This window comes from Hippopotamus amphibius, chromosome 3, assembly GCF_030028045.1.
Source record: "Hippopotamus amphibius kiboko isolate mHipAmp2 chromosome 3, mHipAmp2.hap2, whole genome shotgun sequence".
In the NCBI taxonomy this organism is placed as follows: domain Eukaryota; kingdom Metazoa; phylum Chordata; class Mammalia; order Artiodactyla; family Hippopotamidae; genus Hippopotamus; species Hippopotamus amphibius.
This window is the reverse complement of record NC_080188.1, coordinates 2,899,176-2,920,163: the sequence shown is the minus strand read 5'-3', so window position 1 is coordinate 2,920,163 and position 20,988 is coordinate 2,899,176. Positions and strand designations below refer to the sequence as shown.

The window sequence follows — 20,988 nt, the reverse complement described above, 5'->3', positions numbered from 1 at the left end:
TATTCACATGAGCCCTTTAAATGATAAGGGAAGTAGAGAGAATCAGAGGGTAAGAGGCACTCAATACGCCATTGCTGATTTGAAGATGGAGGACCTTATGTGAAAAGAAAGCTGACAGAGGCCACTGGCTAACAGTCTACAAGGTAACAGGGACCTCAGTCCTACAACCAAAAGAAACTGAATTCCGCCAAAGATCTGAATGAGCTTGGAAGAGGATTACAAGGTCCAGGTGAGGAGCAGAGTCAGCTGATGCTTTGCATGTGAGACCCGGAGTGGAGAACACAGCCAAGCCACAGCAGACTCTTTCCCCACAGAACTGTGAGGCAGTAAGCTTGTGTTGTTTTAAATCCCCAAGTTTGCAGTATTGTTGTACAGCAATTGAGAACTGTACACAGGCCTGCTCTCTGGGCACATTTGTCTTTTTTTCCCCAAATGGTTTTGAGTACCTGTAGAATTTAACTGTGTTGCAAGTGACACAATGAGTCGACCAAATAAACCCTCTTTTTGCATAAAGTTGGGAAAATCCTTTTATGAAGACTCTTGTATCAGATAACTCCACATGCATTGCAATAAAGGCTCAGGACTTGGGCCAGATCCCAGGAAGCCTTCTCCTGCAAACTTTGGGCAACGTCATTTTGCAGAATCAACGTAAGTGACTTGAAAAGAGAATGTTAAAAGAAATCAACAGTTGCCGAATTGTTAGACTAGTACTAGGACCTTTATATACGCAATGTCAATGAGTTAGCATTTCTTCACTATAAAATGCTATTATTTTTCACATTTTAGAGACTGAGACTCAGAATCCTGGGACATGTCAATGATGTCTTTGTTAGTACAGCTGAAGCTTGAGCCTATTTTTTGGTGTTTTGGGTTTTTGTGTTTTGTTTCGGCTATAAATCTCAGGTAATATTTCCCTCTCCCATACAGTTACAGAACAGAACTGGAGATGAGGAGAAAATGTGCCCCGTACCTTATATTTTTCCCTCATCCTGGGTGATGACGGGGCCGCGTGGGGCTAGGAACGTGCGTACATGGCCACACTCCAGCAGCTGGGTCGAATCTTCATTATGACTCAGCACTCATCTCCTTTCCAATATTAAGTAGGAAAGTTTCTCTCCCCCTTTTTTCTCCAATCTGAAGTTCATATTTAACCCCTTTGGCCCCAAGGAGTATACTCAGGGAATGCAGAAGATTCTTGATACAAATTTTGGAAGCTGCAAAATATCTAACATGTTGGTTGTATCCAGTTCTTTTACTTTTTTCCTTTTTCATACATTAGCTATTTTAGTTTTCATTTGTTTTATTTCCTTGTGATGTCAGTATTTCTTAGAGGTTATTTTACAGATGAGAAAACAGACTAAGAGAGAATAAATGACTTGCTAAGAGTTTAAACACCTGAGATATTAGAACAGAAATTTAAAGTTAGTTTTAGTTCTTAGTGATCAGCTCGTATACTCTGAACACTGAAGGGCTAATCTTATTACTCTGAAATGAGTTTTTAACAGCCCAATTTTTGAATATAGTAAGGCTTTTAAAATTTGTGTTGAACTAAGTGTTTTCTCTTGACCCTGGTGGTCTCCTCTTAATTTCTGTGATTATATTTATGATAAGCAGTCCTGAGGATTGGGAAGTAGAACCAAGAACTTGACCTCAAAAGTCCTGGGACAGAGATGTATTTAAGAGAAAGTGACGACCTTGAATAACACAGCACAAGGCATCAAAATGTTCCCTCAGCACAATTGGATAGAAGAGAACAGAAGAATTACAGGGGAAAAAATTGTTTTAGAGTGCAAGGAGCTCTAAAAACTTGCACACAAGTTTTAGAGGAAACTGCCAGAGCAAGCTTATTTTCCAATTTCTTAAAAGCTAAGAATTGTTTGTGTATTTATCCATTCCAGACAAGCATTTTTAACACTCTGTTCTAAACACTGCTGGGCTCTGTGAAAATCAGCCCCTGCCTTCAAGGTATTTCCCACATCTAAAGGAGCAGAGAAGTCCACACACAGAATCTAGAGATAAGAGCAGTACAGTTCATGGCACTGCACCATGGAAATTTTGAAAATTTTCCTGCAATTGTAGAATACCAAGTCATCTTTAAATTGTCTTGCTACTAGGAGAATGACTTTTTAGAGCAACCCCAGTTTCCAACGAGGGAAGTGGGGAGCAGAAATTTAATTTAAAAGAACCTATGCTTTTCCAATTGGATTATATATTAAACAGGGTGGAATAATATATGAAGACAGCCATGCTTCCAGTGATATGTCTCTGAGAATGGAAGTCTCCATCCGTCATCTTGATTGTATCAGTGAATTCACTTCATCCATCTTTCGAAAGTCATCCTTGCTGGAGGTGGTAGGGTGTTTTGTTTTCACAATTTAATCAACGAATTAATGGGAAATATTTTTAAAAAATCTCAGAGGATAAAATGTTGTCAGCTATGAAATAATTATACTATGATTCAGTTTGATATGTTCACATCTTGAAAACTAAGAAGATAAAAGCCACTTTCTCAAATGTTAAATATCTGCAAACAATTATAATACATCTGTAGCATAAAACACAGTCAGGCAAAAATACAACTTATTTAAGCACCCTTCCGTAAAAAGAGTTTTTATCTGATCTGGGGGTGCTCCAGGCACCAGAATCTTAACTACAGTAATTAGATGGAGTCCATGTGGTAATTTAAAAGTAGTTTTAAGTTATGACTTTGTAAAGTAGTAAGTAATTAATAAACAGTTGGATTTGCACCCAGAATAAGAACTTAATAGTTTATGATTAAATTCTTAGGCACAAAAAACATATATATATACATATATTACATAAACAATTAAGTTCTCAGATGAATTTCAAATATGTCTTCGGGCATGCCACTCACCCCAGATCTCAGTGTGTTCACCAACCCAGAAGCTCTCTGAACTTGTCCTTTTGGGGTTTTTTGGAGACTTCTTGGCATAAGCATGGTTGATTAAATTATTCTCCATTAGTGATTGAATTCAACCTCCAGCCCCTTTCCCCTTCCTGGGGGACTGAGGGGTGGGAATGAAAGTTCCAACCCTCTAATCACCTGGTTGCCTCCTCTGGCAGCAAAGCCCCCATCCTTGCATGCGGTCCAAAAGTCACCTCATCAACATAACAAGGGATTACTTTACCTCTTTCATAGTTTTAGGAGCTCTGTGCTAGAAATGGGGATTCAGACCAAACATATATTTCTTGTTATAAATCACAATATTACAGTGTCACTTCTGTTTTCCATTCATTGGACAGTTTGTCACACGGTCCCAGCAAACTATTAAGGACCCATGAAGTACAATCTTCCCCCGGGTTTGATAGCAGGGAGAGCTTGTTGATAAATAACCCTAAAGACGCACACCTGAAATCCTGCTCTTGCCTTGTCCAATTCATCGGTTCCCTTTCGGTGTATCTCATGGGTTATTGCTGCCTGTTCTTCTACGTGTGCAAGACACTTTCTGGTCTGTGCTTATGCATTTGTACCCAGCTGGTTTTAAGCATGGTCTCTAACAATCGTACTGTTTAAGAAGGTAACTTCCTCTAAGAAGTACCAACTTACCTGCCACCTATTTTTGCCAGAAGAATGGATGCTCTCCTTATTTGGGGAGTGACATGAGTCTCCCTCTTTTTCTTCCCTGGTCTGTGTGCCCAGTGTCCAGTTTTCGTGTTTCCTTTGTGTTCTGCCCATAATCTGCTGTGCTACTTATCAAAAAGGTGTCAGTCTGCTTCTCTTGTTAGAAAGAATAACTGAAAGATCGGTCTTTGGATGAAACGTGGATGTCATTACATTTCTGTGGGTAGAAACCTAAAGTTTTCAACTGAAGTACCTCACAACCATTGCCATGTATGCCTTCCTTGGCAACAGGAGTAGGTGTGAGAGTTGATGAAAAACATAGATGCTTAAAAGATGCAACATTGTAGGTATCATAAAAGGGTCCCCAAGGAGTTATTTATTTCACAAGGACTTTTAGTTTTAGTTGTTCCCCACCATATTTTTATACCATAATTCCTTTTTTTTTTTTTGATTTCTGAAGAGGTATCTCTAAATGTTTAATAACTGTTCTGAATCTGAGGAGATGGTATTCACCAGAACAGAATGATTTATGGGAAGAGGAGATTTCAGCCAGTGGAGTGGGCAAATGTTAATGTGAAAATACATCTGATTTGCATATCACTGCCACCATTTCTAGAGCATTCCACCAGCGTCCTGACAACTTTCAAGGAAACGCTGAAAGGCTTTCTTAAGAGGTAAAAGTATAGGAACTCACAATGCACCCCAGGAAATAATCTCTTTAGCAATTTCCCATGCACACATGGACCTCCCTCCAAAGCACCATTCCCGAGACTTTGCATGGACCACTGTACTCCTAATGTACTCATCTAAACATTAGTAAGGAAAACTTTTCTTTAGATGAATGAATAAAAGGCTCCTGGGTTTCTACTGATATTTATTTGCAGTATGGTAGCCTTTATTCTTCTCAACTGTCATTTAAAATTGCAGTATTCACCTGCCTTTGAGGGTAAATCCTGATGACATTAGAGAGAGTAGATTCAATTTATAAAGCTAGAGGAGGAGGCATAGCTCATATCTGCTTTACAGGCTCATTGCATTATATCAGATGGTACTCTACGCGATTCAACTGCTTCGATGGATACCATTTAACCCTGGCACAGCCATGTTGAGGCTACAGTGACTCTTTGTGTGATGGAGTTCTGCTTACCAAATTCTAGATTATTCATATTATACTAACAGCTCTTATTTAATGACAAATTTGGTGTGCAAACAAGAGGGCTGAGATAACAACATAATGTGCATTATCTTATTAATTCTCATAACAGCCCTCTGTCGTCAATAGTTATCCCCATGTTACAGAGGAGAACAGTAAGACTTAGATGAAACAATTTGTCTGAAGCTATGCAGCGTTTGAGCAGAGGTTCAGTGCAGTCCTTCTGCTTCACTCCGGAGCCCAAGAGCATAAGCGTCTCACTAGATTATGCTAAACGCTTGCTGGCAGAATGATACCCGCTATCGTATAGACGTGAGGGTGTTTGTGATGTCCACACATCAGCCTAGACATCAGGTGACACAGACACAAGGTAAGGCTCGCCATGTGGTTTGTAGGCAGTTCCCATAACCTCAGCCTCAGGCTCCTTGCTTGAAACGTGAAGCCGTTGGACTGGATAACAGGTATCCCCACTTTTCAGAAGTTCTCTTTACAAAAGACCTATGTGAGTACCTGTTTTCACTAATGAAAAGAAACCTGAGGAGGATGTTTCACTTTTAGGTAAAGAGGCAAAAAGTGAAAATAGCCTTCAGCGTTCATTTTGCAGCTGAGTGATATAGAGGCTGCACACCCCAAACACAAACGGACACCACCAAGCTCCCTCCCCAAGAGCTACACCCTGCGTCTCAGCCTCAAGCCTCCGTAGCTTTGAACTGTGTCTGTGAGCATCTCTGCTTTATCTCAGCTTATTTTGTGCACACATTAGCAAGATGGGTCCTAGGTAATTGCTTCTGTGCTTTCTGGCATTTCAGCTTATGACAGGTTTCATAGGAACACTCTGCTTTTGGAGAGCAGGGGAATCCTGTATCTCTAAAGTTGCTTAAACACTCAAGTTTCCTGACTCTGTGATCCATAGACTAGGCTGTGCCACTGTCTAATTACGGGAACGTGGGTAGTTTCTCTCAATAGCTTTCTCACCTGCAAAATGGAGGGAATGCTAGCAGCTATCCATTCACATGAGAAAATCCACGTAAAGCATGTAACCCAATGTATGAGCGTATCATCATCACCACCATCATCATGTAACTAGTATTATAAAAATCACTCTTTTATTAATATTGATATTTGTAGCAGCAAAATAGTCATGGAACATTCACAACTGATCTCGACACATTCTCATAACACCACCTCAGGAAACTGAGAAGGCTCATCAGACAACACATCTACAAGGCCCCCAAAGGAAGCGTCTCTTCACCACCTGGCAAATGCATGGCAGTTCCATGCTGAGAAAATTTCATTCCACGTTCATTGCATCCTGATCCTATCTTTGAGAAGGGTTTAAGAAGCACGAAAGGAAATTCACTGGTCATAACATATACATTTTTTTTTTCTTAATCAATATCCCCAGTTTGGGTTAAAAAGTCTTCCTTTTGCACGTGGTTCTGTCCAACACAGCCACAATGGGTGGTTCTGGAGGCAAACAATGTTGCATGTCTTCCCAAAAGACGTAGTTCTACAGTTGGATCACAAGAAGGCCACATTTCAGTCCTGATGGAAAAAAAGATGGTAATCTAGAAGGCAAGATAATGTTGCAATTAATGGAGTCAGGGATATTGATTCCACTACTCTTTAAACTCCATAAAAGGAAAAATCGAGTTTAAAAAAGTTCTGTATCCTTGGTGCCTAGAGCAGTGCTCGATGCGCAGAAGGCGCTAAGGAACTCTTTGCTGAGAGAATAAACACACGTGTGCCTCTGTAAAAAACTACGTGACGCCAACAAGTTTCTTACTTTTAATCTCTGCAAGCTTCATTTTCCTCATCTCTAAATAATCCTCACTTTTCAGGGTTCGTGAAAATGTTAAAAGAGCTGATGCATGTGAGAAGGCATTGAATGCACACTCACTTAACAGCTGTTACTGTGGTGATGTGGTCCAGCAGCTTGCCATCAAAGCGTCCTTGTCTGCACAAAAAATTTGCCCATCCCCTTATCCCTTGGAGGGATCCGGACAAATGCCTTGATGTCCTCTGGTAATTTTCAGAATGATGATTAGATTCATGAGGAAAGCAAATTATTGTTGTTTGTCCATGGGATTTGGTGAGTGTGGAATCACCATGTGATTCTGGTCAGCAGCCGCTCTGGATGTGAAACTTTCCCATAAACAAGTGGTGGTAGCACATGTGGATACAGCCTTTCTAGAAATCAGTGTGACTGTGTATATGAAGAGCCTACCGTGGTTTAAACCCTTTGGTCTTGTGAGTCTCCTTCTGGGATTAGTTATAAAGAAAGAAGGACAGGTGCAATCACAGATGCACGCACTAGAATGTTAATTACATGGTTATTCCCATGTAGTTCAAAAATATGCTGAAATCCCCTAAATATCCAACAATACGATAAATGCGATGGACACATCATTATGCGGCCATTAATAATAATGACATGCAAAATCCTCAGGATATTTTGTTACGATGAAAAAAAGAAGATGCAAAACTATATTCTTGTATTATTCTAATTTTATTCGTACAGCATTATTAATATACGCTTAGATAAAAGACTAAAATAGTTTTACAGTAGTATAATTATCGGTAATTTTCTTTATTTTTTCTATAGACAACATAGAGTCATGAAATGATCATTTGCTAATAATCGGATGAGATATCATTAGAAAATGTGACATAGATGCCATACAGCTTAGGGAAGGTTATAGTAACTTCTCAAAGTATAGATAAGTGAGGCTTTCCTCCCTCTCCTTAAAGCGGGGAACTCCACTGCTTCTTGGGGTCTTCCTTTTAGAGTGAAGACACCCTGATTAACAAGTTCATACTCAGATGTTTAGGCCCTACAGAACTTGTTTATTTGAAAATAGCCTTTAAAAATGACTCCAGGGGAAATGGAAAGAATGTATACTCCTAAATGATGTGATGATGGTCCCATTAAAGCATCAATTTCAGAGCAGAGACATTTGGAGCATTTTTAAATAAGGCTCTGAGACAGACACTGCTAACATTTCACCAAGTCTGTGTTCTTATCTTCTTCCTGGGCACATGAGCCCGTGTGGTTTGGGGTGAACATAAGTGATTTCTCACCAAAGAGATGAGTGGAAAGGATATGTACCACCTTAAGACCTGGTCCATAAACACCTTCCACGCTCCCTCTCCCGTGTCTTTTTCTCCCTCAGATGAGATGATCACACAGACGTCACATGACGATGGCCAAGCTCTCATTAGCCTCTGTCCCTTCATAACTCTGATCTGTATACCCACCCAAGACTGTGTATAAGCAAGAAAGATACTACATTCTTTTAAATTTGTTACGTATTTAGGAGCTTGTTTGTTATGGCAGTAACAGTGAACCTAGGGACTTCTCTGGTGGTCCAGTGGTAAAAAATCTGCCTTCTTGTGTAGGGGACAAGGGTTAGATCCCTGGTCAGGGATCTAAGATCCCACACGTCATATGGCAACTAAGCTCGGGCGCTGTAGCTATGAGCTCCCACACCTCACCTAGAGAGTCCACGTGCTGCAAACTACAGAGCCAGCCCACATGCTCTGGAGCCCATGCGCCACAACCTGAGAAGAGAAAACCTTCATACCGTAAGAAGCCCGTGCGCCACAATGAAAGATCCCACATGCCTCAACGACGATCCCGCATGCTGCAACTAGGACCCAACAGAGACAAAATAAATTAATAATTAATTTAAACCAAAAAAAAAAAGTTAACCTAACACAGCCATGTCATTTATGTATACGCTTAGCTCTACGCACAGCCTGGTCAAATTCATTCTTAATGGAGAGGTGGAGATACCTCTTTTGCGTAGAAATGACTCCACAAAACTGGTGAGGGGAGAATTAGAGAATAGACCATTCATACCATTTTGTAAACTGAGTCTTAAAAATCTGATTCACTTTTTCTCAACTGAAGGTAGTAAAATGCATTGCTTTCCCATAAGAACTCTTTAGAATTAATAAAAGATCACCGCTCTCTGGATTCTTATTTTTATCATCTTTTATTTTGTTTCCAACCTTTCTTCTTCTATTTGGATGTAGACCCAAAGGGCACAACTTTTAACTTGTTTATTGCTTCTTCCTTGTTTCCTAGAAAAGTTCTTAGAATAACAAGCATACAGTATGCATGGGCTAAAGACGTAAGTTAATGTAATGAATATAAAAGGGATAAAGCCAAATTCACTTGGTGAGACCTACCACCCTAAAACTTGACCAGGAGTATTTTTTTAATTATTTTTAAAATTTATTTATTTATTTATTTTTATGGCTGTGTCGGGTCTTATTTGTGACACGTGGGATCATCATTGAGGCGTGCACGACCTTTCCTTATGGTATCAGGCTCTTCATTGCTGTGTGCGGGCTTAGTTGCTCTGCAGCATGTAGGATCTTAGTTCCTCAACCAGGGATTGGACCCACGTCCCCTGCACTGGAAGACAGATTCTTTACCACTGAACCACCAGGGAAGTCCCTGACTAGGAGCTTTTAGTTGGCAGAGAATGGATTTTGTTTGACACAGACATGTATTTAAACATAAAGCAAACACGTATGAGACCATCAACTTCTGAATTTCATTTCACATCATAAGATACATCCATCAAATGCATCTGGAGACTAAGAGCAGCTGACACGTTTGCTGACTGCTGGTGGCCCTCATTTTCCCATCTTTGTCTCTGGCTAGAGTCACTTGAACTCCGAGGCAAGCTTCCAGCTCTGACCTTGCACAAACTCACCACCTGACGGCAGACAGCCATCTATGTGCTCTCGCCTTACTCTCCTCAGCAGATGGCTCAGAGATAAATAGCCAACGAGTCACAATTTCCGTGCGTGAGAGGGTCCAACTACAAAGTGTTTTTATTTGCTTTTAACATTGGTTCTGCTGCTGCCAACTAGATAGAGTCGCTTAGTCAAAACGTCTGAGTGATGAGCTATCTTCATGCCATCCTCTTTCCTTTTGGAGTTGTAGCTGTTGATTGTTCATTTATTTCTGTGTTAATCAGGATTCAGCAGAGAAACAAAACCAATCGATGTGTGTATACACAGAAAGCGATTTATTTTAAGCAATTGGTTCACGTGATCGTGAAGACTTAGCCAGTCCAAAATCTGATGGAGGAGGGAGACAGACTGGAGACTCAGGAACTCAGGAAGGGATTGCAGTTCAAGTCCAAAGGCAGCCTGCTGTAGAACCAAGAAGAACTAATGTTGCATATCAGGTCCCAAGGCAATGTGCTGGAGAATTCCCTTTTGCTCTGGAGAGATTAGCCTTTTGTTGTATCTAGGTCTTCAACTGCATGGGTGAAACCCACCCATAGTATGGAGGGTAATATCTTTTACTCACACTCCACCAATTTAAATGTAAATCTCGTTCAAAAACACCCATATTGAAAGATCCAGAATAACCTTTGAAATAGTTATTGAAATGCCAAATAATTGGATATCATGGCCCAGACAGGTTGACACATAAAATTAACCGTCAAAATTTGTTTGCTTACTTTTTTCCCTAATTTGTGTTTGGCTGTCTTTTCTTTGCTCCAATCCTCTTGGGTCCTTGGAGGGTCATTATTTCCACAGGTCTTATTTAATCCAAAACCCTGTGAAAATCTGGAAAGTTCCAAGCTCACATTTCAGCTCTCCAGCTAGCTAGCTGGGTAATAAGGCACTTAACCGCAGAGCCTAGTTCTTCCACAGTGAATGGAGATTCCTAACTCACAGGTTTATTGTAATGATCAAATGGGAAAAATATACATTGACAAGCTCTGTAAACACAAATGCACACTGAAACTACTATTTGAAATTGTGTTTATACATCAAAGGTACTGCCTTTCAAACCAACAAACAGGAAAACAGAAAATTCCTCACATGAAGCGTATTCCAGTTGTGAGTAACTGGAGAAAGATCAAATTAATACATCAAGTTTATTCATGAAGGGACAATGGTTTTAAGAGTTCAGAAAAGCTTTAAAGACCACAAGTAATTTTTGAAGATCCCAGGAACAGTATCAAATTTAAAGTATACAGAATATTCATGTCTAACGTCAGGGAAATTAACACACCCCTGATTCTCCCCCAGTGAATCCTGGAGAGGCCAGGTGGAATGGGGGTCCTGTGAGAACGGAAGCCAGGGAGCTCAGGTGAGATGGGCCTGCTCACAGGAAGCTTCTCAGAAGAAATGGATAGAACTTATCGCTTCCTGACTTTCAGAGTACAATTAACACCCCACACGTGGTCTGAGGTTGGATTCTTTTGTGACTACCAATTTCCACCGCTCCAGGAGTCTCTCCAGTGCACGTTCCTGACCAGATTGCTCTTGCAGCTCCAAAGAGTGAAAGCAATATTGCACTTCCCTCAGTCTCAAGCCTACTTACTTAGTCCTCATTTTAACATCAAGGCTGATCTTTTCTAACATTGTAGATTTCAGTTCCTTTAACAGAAAATGTCCAGTCTCAGAGGGGTACCTTTGCCCTCTGGTCCCACCCAGTCAATAGTCCAACATTAGTGGAGTTCCCAAGGTCAACATCCTTTAGTTTTAAATAACTCCAACCACAGGACAAAGGTGGGAACTCATTGTGTTCAGGCCTGTTTCTTTTCGAGCCCTCTTCTCCAGAAATTCAAAAAATCTTGAGGTCCTGCCTTACTCAAAGTTACTTATTACTAACCATGTTATTGTGCAGTCCTGAACAATCCATTCACAGAAATCAGTAACTATTTCTGCTTGAGGCCTGTTGGGCCACCTTTAGCACACCGCTTTTTCATTGAACTAGAGATTATAGAGGTCCAGTACACCTCTAGGATACCTGGAGATTATACAGTGTATAACTAAAGATTATACAGGACGCAGCACCAAGATCCAGAAAAGGCCACATCAGAAACATCTTGCAACGTCCTTGCTGTATGAAAAACAAAGTAATTTCCTCCTACCTCATTGATGATATGCAAACATGTTCTTAAAAACAGCAGAGTGTCTTTTAATGAGTCAGACCAGCTTTGATGCGGATACTAGGCAAAGATTTTTACATCAGCAACTTTTTTTTTTTCCTTCTGTGAGAACTGGAACAAAGAGAAGTTTATAGTGTGCTTTTATCCTTTTCGTAATGATGGATGGATAACTTTCTTGGTGCAGTTCTGCATGGTAAACAGTTCTATTTCCAAATGTGCAAAAAATCAGTTTTATGAACACTTTGCTCACACTGCTTCTCTACCACTTTCTCTAGGAATGCCCCAGCGGGGTTGTTAATGAAGACACCTTCAAAGAGATTTACTCGCAGTTCTTTCCACAGGGAGGTAAGTACAAACATGGACCAGTGAACATACTCTCAGTTAGAATTATGCCTGCAATCTTGAGTTTGGTTTAATCTTTCATGGCATGACTCTACATTTTTCATCTTTGTGTAAAAGAATTAATACACAGCATGCAGTTCCTATGATTCTCAATGCATCATAAAAGTGAGCTACTTACAAATGATCAAACATCCTCAAGTTCACTCTTTAGCTTAATACAAGCAGTGTTACTTTGTGCCTGACACCATATCTCTCCAAGACACTCCATTTTCTGACTGTGGTGCGTGGGTCCTGGATGTGCCGCAAGGCTTTCCCATGCACTATACGTCTCCGTCTCCCAGCTCGCAAAATTAGGACAAATGCAGTTATCCTCAAATTTCTGGTCTGAAGTCCGGGGCTTAGAGAAGCTAAATGTTTTTGCTCAGGGTCACACACCCACTAAGTGGCAGATCTAGGTTAGAACCCAGATTTTTCTGTAGCCTCATCTAACATTCCTTCCATGTTTCCTGTCTCTTTCAGGAACTCTTTACTATCAGCCCTCCCTCTGCATCTAAGAAAATTAATACTATCCTAGACATTATTTTAATTGGAAAGAAAACTTGGAGAGCATAATGGTAATATACACATACTAGAGATGAGTGAAGAGACATATTTGCCACTGGACCTTACAGTCTCTCCTTCAATCACTCAGCAGGATGCCCAGATCAGACTTGCCCTGCAGCCTGCTCTGTGCCAGCTGTGTATAGGGTTCTGATGATGGAAGAGGAGTACGATGTGGTTCTTGTCCCAAAGAACGTTAGAGTCTAGTGTGGCAGCTGGGCAATGGCAACAGAAGAAAAACAAATGTGAAGACGAGGATTGAAAATTTAGTATTACCAGAACACCACGTAGGCATAATTAGACAAGCTGAATGACAGGCAGGAAATAAAAAAGAGTCCGTCCAGATAAACTGAGCCTGAGCTGAAGTAGCCACCATTCATCAGACATCTAATACCTGTCAGGCCCTGGCATGTGCGACCCATCACCTCCCAGCAATCCCAGCTACGATTCTCCCTTTCTAATAAATGTGGAAACTAAGCTGCAGAGAAATTCATCCATTTCCTTGCCATCAACTTCTTACTTCTTTTCCACTTAAAAGATCCACCATCATCTCATGCCAAGATAACTGTCGTGGTCTCTGAACTAGCCTCTCTGATTCCACTCCCCTTCTCCACTCCCCAGCCACGGTCTATTCTCAACACGAGCCAGAGTAATCCTGGCAAAATGTAAGCCAGGTTGTGTCACTGCTCTGCCCAGAATCTTCCATCCCCTCAGACCATAAGCCAAGGTCACCATTTCCTGTTTTCTCTCTGCCTCATCCTTCACCGACCCTCCCCGTCACTCACATCGTTCCAGCCAGCCTGGCCTCTTGCCCTTCCTCCAGCATGCCAGTCCTGTTGCTGCCTCTGGGCCTTTGTGTTTTGTTTTGTTTTTTTTTTTAATTTTATTCTTATTATTTTTTTGGCTGCACAGCATGTGGGATCTTATTTCCCTCCCCAGGGATCAAACCCATGCACCCTGCAGTGGGATCAGGAAGTCTTACCACTGGACCACCAGGGAAGTCCTACCTCTGGGCTTTTGAACTCCTTATTTTCTCTGCCTGGAATTCTCCCGAATATCCATCTCAATTTCTCACCAGCTCTGCATTTTTTCAAATGCCTCCTTCTCAGTGAGGCTTCCCCTGGCCACCCTGGTTTAAACCACAACCCCAAACATCCCCCATGCCCTTTCCCTGCTTTATGTTTCTCTTAGGTCTCAAGAGCACCTAATAATATATGTTTTATTTATTTGTGTTGTTGCTTACTGTCTCTTTTTCCACTAGAATGTCATCTCCAAGGGAACGGAAGTTTTTGTCTGTTTTTGTTCACTGCCGTATCCACAGGCCGTGGAACAGCGAGTGACAAGTAGTCGCACTAGATACTCACTGCAAAACAGAGTGAATGCATGGATGGATGAATGACATCCACCTCACCACGGGATAATATCTGCAAAAGGCATTTTGAATGTATACGACACTTAAATATTTATTGTTTCATACAAAAATGAGATTCACTTTTGGCTTTAGATACTCCAACAGGTTGGAGACAATGTGGGGCATGGATTATCAAAATAGAATTTTCACTTAAGATGGACTTTTCAAAGAATTAAATTAGAATTCTGAGAAAACACGGGGTGACCCAACATTACATGAATTCGGATGTATCATAGGTGACGACTTCCCCAAGCCCTTCTCATGAATAACCGCCCACAGACAGGTATTGGTCATATGGTCTGATGCCAAGATTGTGATGGATCTATTGCCTGCATTAATAAGAAATTTAGACTATCATCTGTTTAATACAAATTTCTAAATTATTAAAAACCGTGGAATTTTTTTTAAAGAATGATATTTACTCTAAACTAAGTGTCTGCCAACCTATTGATAGGCATTAATATCAAAGCACTTGGCACAAATGGAAATCTTTTAGTTATTTTTTGATTATCTCAAATGAAAGTTATTCCATGCTACAAATGGGATACAACTCCACATTAAAAATTTATCTTTATCTGAAAAGTAACATTTTAACATTAGAGAACATCTACTTGGGCACAATCCCATACAAGGGATTCTTGTTACAAATTCCAAAGGGATTTGCAAAAAACACCGCTTTTGCACTCTTAAAAATTCTTTGATTATTCATGTTAATTGAATGCATAAATCTGAAAGCAGCCAGCATTACTGAAGGAAATGAAATATTTTAGAGAATGATGCCTTGCAATTTAAAAAATTAATATCGTGCATACAAATTGTATCTTGCAGTGCCTCTAGAAAAGGGAAAATGTCCTAAGGAAGAATGTATTCTCCGATGGCAGGCAAATCCATGTTATGGCCATCCTGACACTTCCGTGGAGTCATTTATTTAGGTTGATGGCCTGAAAGCAACAGCTGTCTCTCATTATGAGTTGTAAAATATGATGGGTCCATAAATCACAATGTCTCACCATTTCCTCCAGGAAGATGTTTTGTCTTATTGCCAGAACCTCCTGCAATTTGTAGCCTGTCAGGCTCTTTAGTTTTCTCTACTGCTTAGCAAGATGGTTTACCAAGCACAACTTGTTTGGAGTTCTTGATGTCAGCACAGCTGGACTGAACAGAAGCCTCCTGTTTGTAGGGGATGAAGCATGTCTCCTATAAAACAAGCCGAGAGGAAAGGGCTTGTTTGTGCCATTACCTGTATCATTATTGCAGTGCTTTTCAACTCCACGTACAGGGGAAGTCTTCACTTAGAAGCTCTTAGCTCACAGGTGTTTTTAAAGCTCATGAAAACTGCAATTTCCTGGGCTACTCCTGCTTATGTTGTAGGAAACCTTCACTTACTTTGACTATACAAGGCACCTGATAAACAGCTATTGAAGGAATGAATGAATGAGCTTCAGTCAAAAGAATCTAACTCAATAAATATGTATTGAGCAACCACTGTGTGCAAGGCACTTGAGGCACTTAGATGAGCTCTACGGACAGAAAGCTATAATTTTTTTTTCCAAATAACGCTACCCACTGAATATCCTTCTCACACTCGGACAATATTTCTAGGAATTTTCAGGGTGATTTATCGAGGGCATACTGAACAAAAACTACCACTCATGTATGTCAACCTGCCTTACAGTAGTAACAGTGCCATGAAGTGTACATGTAAATGCATTCAACTAATTCTGTACCTTGTGCTTGAATTCAAGTGGGAGTAGGGGATTTGTGGTGGGAAGAAAGAAGTCGCCCAGATTGATCTCAACCACAGACCCGGAACGTGATAATCAAGTGTATTCGTTCAAATATTCTGAATGTATATGTATCAATGGCATTTTCAACCAAGGGGTTATAACTGTGGTCTGAACATAATCGGGTTAAAGACACTGGACTAAGCCTCTTGACTTAGTCCTAAGTTTACGGATAGACTCTGCCGCCACCAAGATGTGTGACTCAAATAGTTTATTTCTCTGGCCTCAGCTTGTTCCTTCACCAAATGTGGAACAGAAGAATCCTCAAGTTTTCTTTCTAGTCTAACATCCTTTATTTCTTAGACTTAGTGTTGAAATGGCTTGATTTCATTACCGACCCTACAGTTAACTAACTAGGTGACCATAGCTACGTCCCTAGCATCACCTGCACCCATTTTCCACTTTTGTCAAATGTAGATAAGATCCAAGTACCCAAGATCACTTCCTATCCTGACTGCATAAATTTTGTCACCCAACTGTAAAATTTCAATATTTAATTTTCAGCTTCACAAGTAAAATTACAGGAAAGTGAGCAAAGTTATCATATGATAATCAGTAACTATTTTTGTTATATGGAAGGAATTATGGTCAAAGAAGACTGTCAGCTCCTATGGGAAGAGCAGAGACCATTATCATTTCTGACGAGCCCTGAACCATATTGAAATCTAGAATCCGGGATGCCAGTTATTCATCCTCTTAGCAAATATTTACTGGGTATTTAAGAAGAGCACAGTTAGATGAAATCAGACCAAGATGGTTTTGTGGACAGTTTCCTTTTTCCCTACAGCATCCACCTCTGTGCCCAGCCAGACTCTTCCAATGCCTCAGCTGCTCCTTCTCACCCCATCAAAGCTAGTAACATTGTTTCCCTTCTTTAACAACTTTCACTGTCTCCAAATATCTACTGAAGAAATCCAAACTCCATCAGAAACTCAATACCATTCATACTGTAACTGTACCAGTCTTCACTGAGCGTGAAGTTCCATTAAGTTAGACCTTCAGTTACTTACATACATAATCGAGAGTTCCCCAAAACACAGAAATGTTTTCAGGTGAACTGTATTAAGTCTGTAAAACAATTTGATCACATTTATTTCATAATGATAGCTAATAAGTAATGAATATTTAATATTTGCCTAGGACTGTTCTAAGAACTTTGGGTATAGTATCTCATTTAATCTCTGTGATGACTCTGTGAAGTACACATTGTTACCATTTTGTAGCTGAGGAAACTGAGTCACAGAGAGGTTAAACAACATGCCCAAGGTCCCACAGTTAATAGTTGGTAGGGGTGAGATTCAAATTTGGGCAATCGGAACCTGTTCCACTATTAGCAACCTCTCTCTGCTTGGCATATCCAGGCTGCAGAACTGGTTTCACTTCCAGGAAACTTGCCAAGGTACATTTAGAGGAACAAGACGTCCTCTGAACCACATTAGGGCAAACCCTGAGAGTGTGTGTCCCAGGTGTTAAGCTTTAAACTAGAACAACTCCATCTGAGAAGGATGGTAATTATTGTATGCCCACATTATCTTGTGTTTTAAGTTTGTAAAAATTGCCGACATCGTTTGTTCTGAGCCATTATTCATGGTGAGTTCTGCTTGCTAAGGTAAAGTCACTTACTCTTATTGTATAAATAAAGTAACAAGAGACCTGCTTAATGAAGCTCATTTTAAAATATGCAAAATCCCTTATTTTTCCTTCCCTGAAAATAAGTTTGACATATCATCTGTCAACTCATTTCTCCATAGGGCACTGAATAGTTCAAGAAGTCTATATAAAAGTACTGTTGAGAGCAAAACAACTTTGAAAATAAAAAGGCTGACAATTCTTGATAATCCTATATGGAACTTCCCAACAATTGCACTAAGTTGACTGCAGTTAAAACCCTGGTTTCCAAAGAGCACGGACGTGAGGACATGGAGGGAAAGGGGAAGCTGGGACGCAGTGAGAGAGTAGCATAGACATATATACACGACCAACTGTCAAACACATAGCTGGTGGGAAGCTGTTGCATAACACAGGGAGATCAACTTGATGCTGGGTGATGACTTAGAGAACTGGGATAGGGAGGGTGGGAGGGAGGCTCACCAGGGAGAGGATATGGGGACATACGTATAAATACAGCTGGGTCACTTTGTGGTACAACGGAAACTGGCACAACGGTGTAAAGCAATCATGCTCCAATAAAGATCTAAAGAAAAAAAAAAACAAAAAAAGACGCTGTTTCTGTACCCAAAAGGGCTTCTTCCTGTGACCCATCAACACAAGATGGACAACCACGCTACGAAAAACGGTTTTACGTGTTGCTTAGGCCCAATTGTGGTGCCGGTTTGGCTCACTGTAAACCGTGTTATGAATTCATATGTTTAAAAATAAGTGGCTCCTGATATCATGTTTAAAGATAAGAGGTGAAAGAAAATGCCACCCCCATCTTGAGAAACCAAGGGTACAGCTGGCCTCGTGAGGTACGTGGAGGGCGGCAGAGCTAAGCGCTGGGCTGAAGCGTTCAGGAGAAACAGTCCGGGCAGAGACCGTGCATGCGTGAGAGCTTGGAGAGACGTTCACCTGACCTCCGACCTCCCTCACCTGGGGAGAGCCATTCTCTACTTCTGCTTCTATGACTTAGTTTCTTGACAGCCTTCAAAAAGTCATTCATAAAGTAAAAGGCGAACAGAAGTTTTGTTAAATCCCAGTAAAAATAAAGGCTAAAAGTTATAAAATGGAAATAGATGAGATTTCAAACAGAAGATAAAAGGCTAGAGCCAATGAGCTAAAAGGTTACAATTTTTTTAATATAACAAAAGGTTAAGATAAAAGGCAAAAACCCATGAGATGAAACATTTAAAATAATCACGTAAATTTGATCAAGGGTCAAGCGTGGAAGCGCTTAAACATGAAAACTGTGCACTAAGAAAACAATAAGAAAACTACACATACTTTAAAAATATAAAGGCAGAAAGTTCAGAGATTAGGAAGACAAAGGAGAAAATGGGGGAGAGGAAGGAAAGAAAAAGTAGAGGGAAATAGCCTACTTGAAGCAGACTCAGAGGAAGTGTCAGATTTCAGAGAACTTCGGAATCGTCAGGCAGCATCGTGTAGCACGGGGACAAGGGAGCTGTCCACAGCTGCCTGCCATTTCCCAGAGCCCCGAATCCCACTCAGCACCCAAGCGAAGCAGGAGCTCTCCACTGCTTGCCCCTGGGAACCCTTAGGACCACACAGTCTGCTTTCAACACGGCCACAGAAACTTCCCGAGTTACCCCTGTCTCCATGTCATCAGGCAATCTTACTGGCTGTGGACTAGCGTGGCTTTTTGGTCAGAAAGACCTAAGTCATGTTCCACTCTACTCCTATGGACTGTGTGATTTTGAGCAAGTTCCTCAACTTCTCTGAGTCCCGATATTCTCACCTGGATTGTAGAATGATGAACAAACTAATAACACCACCACCAATAATAGCAATCCACCTGTCTCAGTATTCATGTTTTTATTATTATATTTCTTCTAGAGATAGACCCGCCAAGCTCTAAGCAGTTTTCAGAGGTATCTTGTTAATCCTCACACCCACCCTTGGTAACACTGCCCATCCCCGTGTCGGTAACATCACCCAAGGTGCCCACGTGTTCTGAGCACTTCCAGCCAGAGACTTAGAGCACTTCTGTCACCAGTGGTCTATGTAGGTAACTCATGTCTGTGAATCTCAAATCACAATCCTCTCCCAGGAGAAGGTGGGCAGCTGAGAAGAAAGCACACGTCGAAGGAGATAGAGTAAATTTTCCGGATAGAAAGAGGCTTGCACATGCTATACAAGTCTTCTGTAGGATACTGAAATGCTAACTTATTGTTTTATTTCCAACATTTCAGACTCTACCACGTATGCACATTTTCTGTTCAATGCGTTTGATACAGACCACAATGGAGCTGTAAGTTTTGAGGTAAGTCTTATATTTTTTGTTTTTAATATGCTTTGACTTTAGACACACTGAAAGGGATTTATTGCTTTTAGGGTGAACATTTGAGTATGGTGGTAAATTTTTTTTTGCTTTCTGAGGCTTTGATTCCATTATTGTTGTTGTTTTATTATTATTAATATTATTGTTGTTGTTGTTGTTGTTGTTGTTGTAATAAGTACGCTCCACAGGAGTGGGCATCCTTGTGTTGCTCCTAATCCTGGGGGAAAGGTTTCCATTTTTCTCCATCGAGTGTGATGTTAGACGTGGCCTTTTCATGTATGGCCTTTATTATGTTGAGGGACTTTCCTTCTATTCCTAGTTGTTGACAGTATATAACATGAAAGGATATCGAACTTGTCAAATGCTTTTTCTGCATCTATTGAGATGATCATATGGTTCTTATTCTGTCAGTGTGGTGTATCACATTAATTGATTTTCATATGTTGATTCACCTTTCCATCCCAGGGATAAATTCCACTCAGTCACGGTGTATGATCTCTTTAATGTGCTGCTGGGTTTGGTTTACCAGTGTTGTGTTGAGGATGTTTGCATCTATGTTTATCAGTAATATCAGCCTGCACTTTTCTTGTGATGTCTTTGTCTGCCTTTGGCACCAGGGTAACAACACTGGCCTCATTTGGAAGTTTTCTGTCCACATCACTTCTTTGGAAGGGTTTGAAAAAGGATTGATATTAGTTCTCTAAACATTTGGTAGAGTTCACCAGGGAAGCCGTCTGCTGCCGGGCTTTTCTTTGTTGGGAGGTTTTAGATTACTGAATCAATATCCTAGGTATAGGTCTGTGCAGGCTTTCTGTTTCTTCATGATTCAGTCTTGGGGAGTTGTGTGTATCTAGGAATTTATCCACTTTTTTTTAGGTTATCCAATCTGTGGCCATAGAATTTTTTTATAGTAGTCTCTTATGATTCTTTTTATTTCTGTGACATCAGTTACAATATTTCCTCTTTCAGTTCTGATTTATTTGTTTATTTGCATCTTCTCTCTTTCTCAGCCTAGCTAAGGGTTTGTCAATTTTGTCTATCTTTTCAAAACACCAACTCTTGGTTTCACTGATTTTTTTTTTCTATTGTTTTTCTACTCTCTATTTTATTTATTTCTGCTCTAATCTTTGTTACTTTCCTTCTAATTTAAACTTTGTTCTTTTTCTGTCTGAGAGATAAAGTTACATTGCGTATTTGAGATATCTCTTTGTTTTTTTTGTTTTTGTTTGTT

The 20,988-nt window shown here is 40.4% G+C and overlaps 1 protein-coding gene across 3 annotated transcripts in view; it reads left to right on the top strand.

The window, feature by feature from the left end:
• KCNIP4 (potassium voltage-gated channel interacting protein 4) overlaps positions 1-20,988 on the top strand; it is a 512,843-nt gene that overhangs the window by 469,558 nt on the left and 22,297 nt on the right. For all 3 annotated transcript variants that reach the window (XM_057726084.1, XM_057726083.1, XM_057726085.1), the window contains 2 exons: positions 11,941-12,010; positions 19,669-19,739. In XM_057726084.1, the coding sequence (XP_057582067.1) occupies positions 11,941-12,010; positions 19,669-19,739 (141 nt within the window). The remainder of the gene's footprint in view (positions 1-11,940; positions 12,011-19,668; positions 19,740-20,988) is intronic.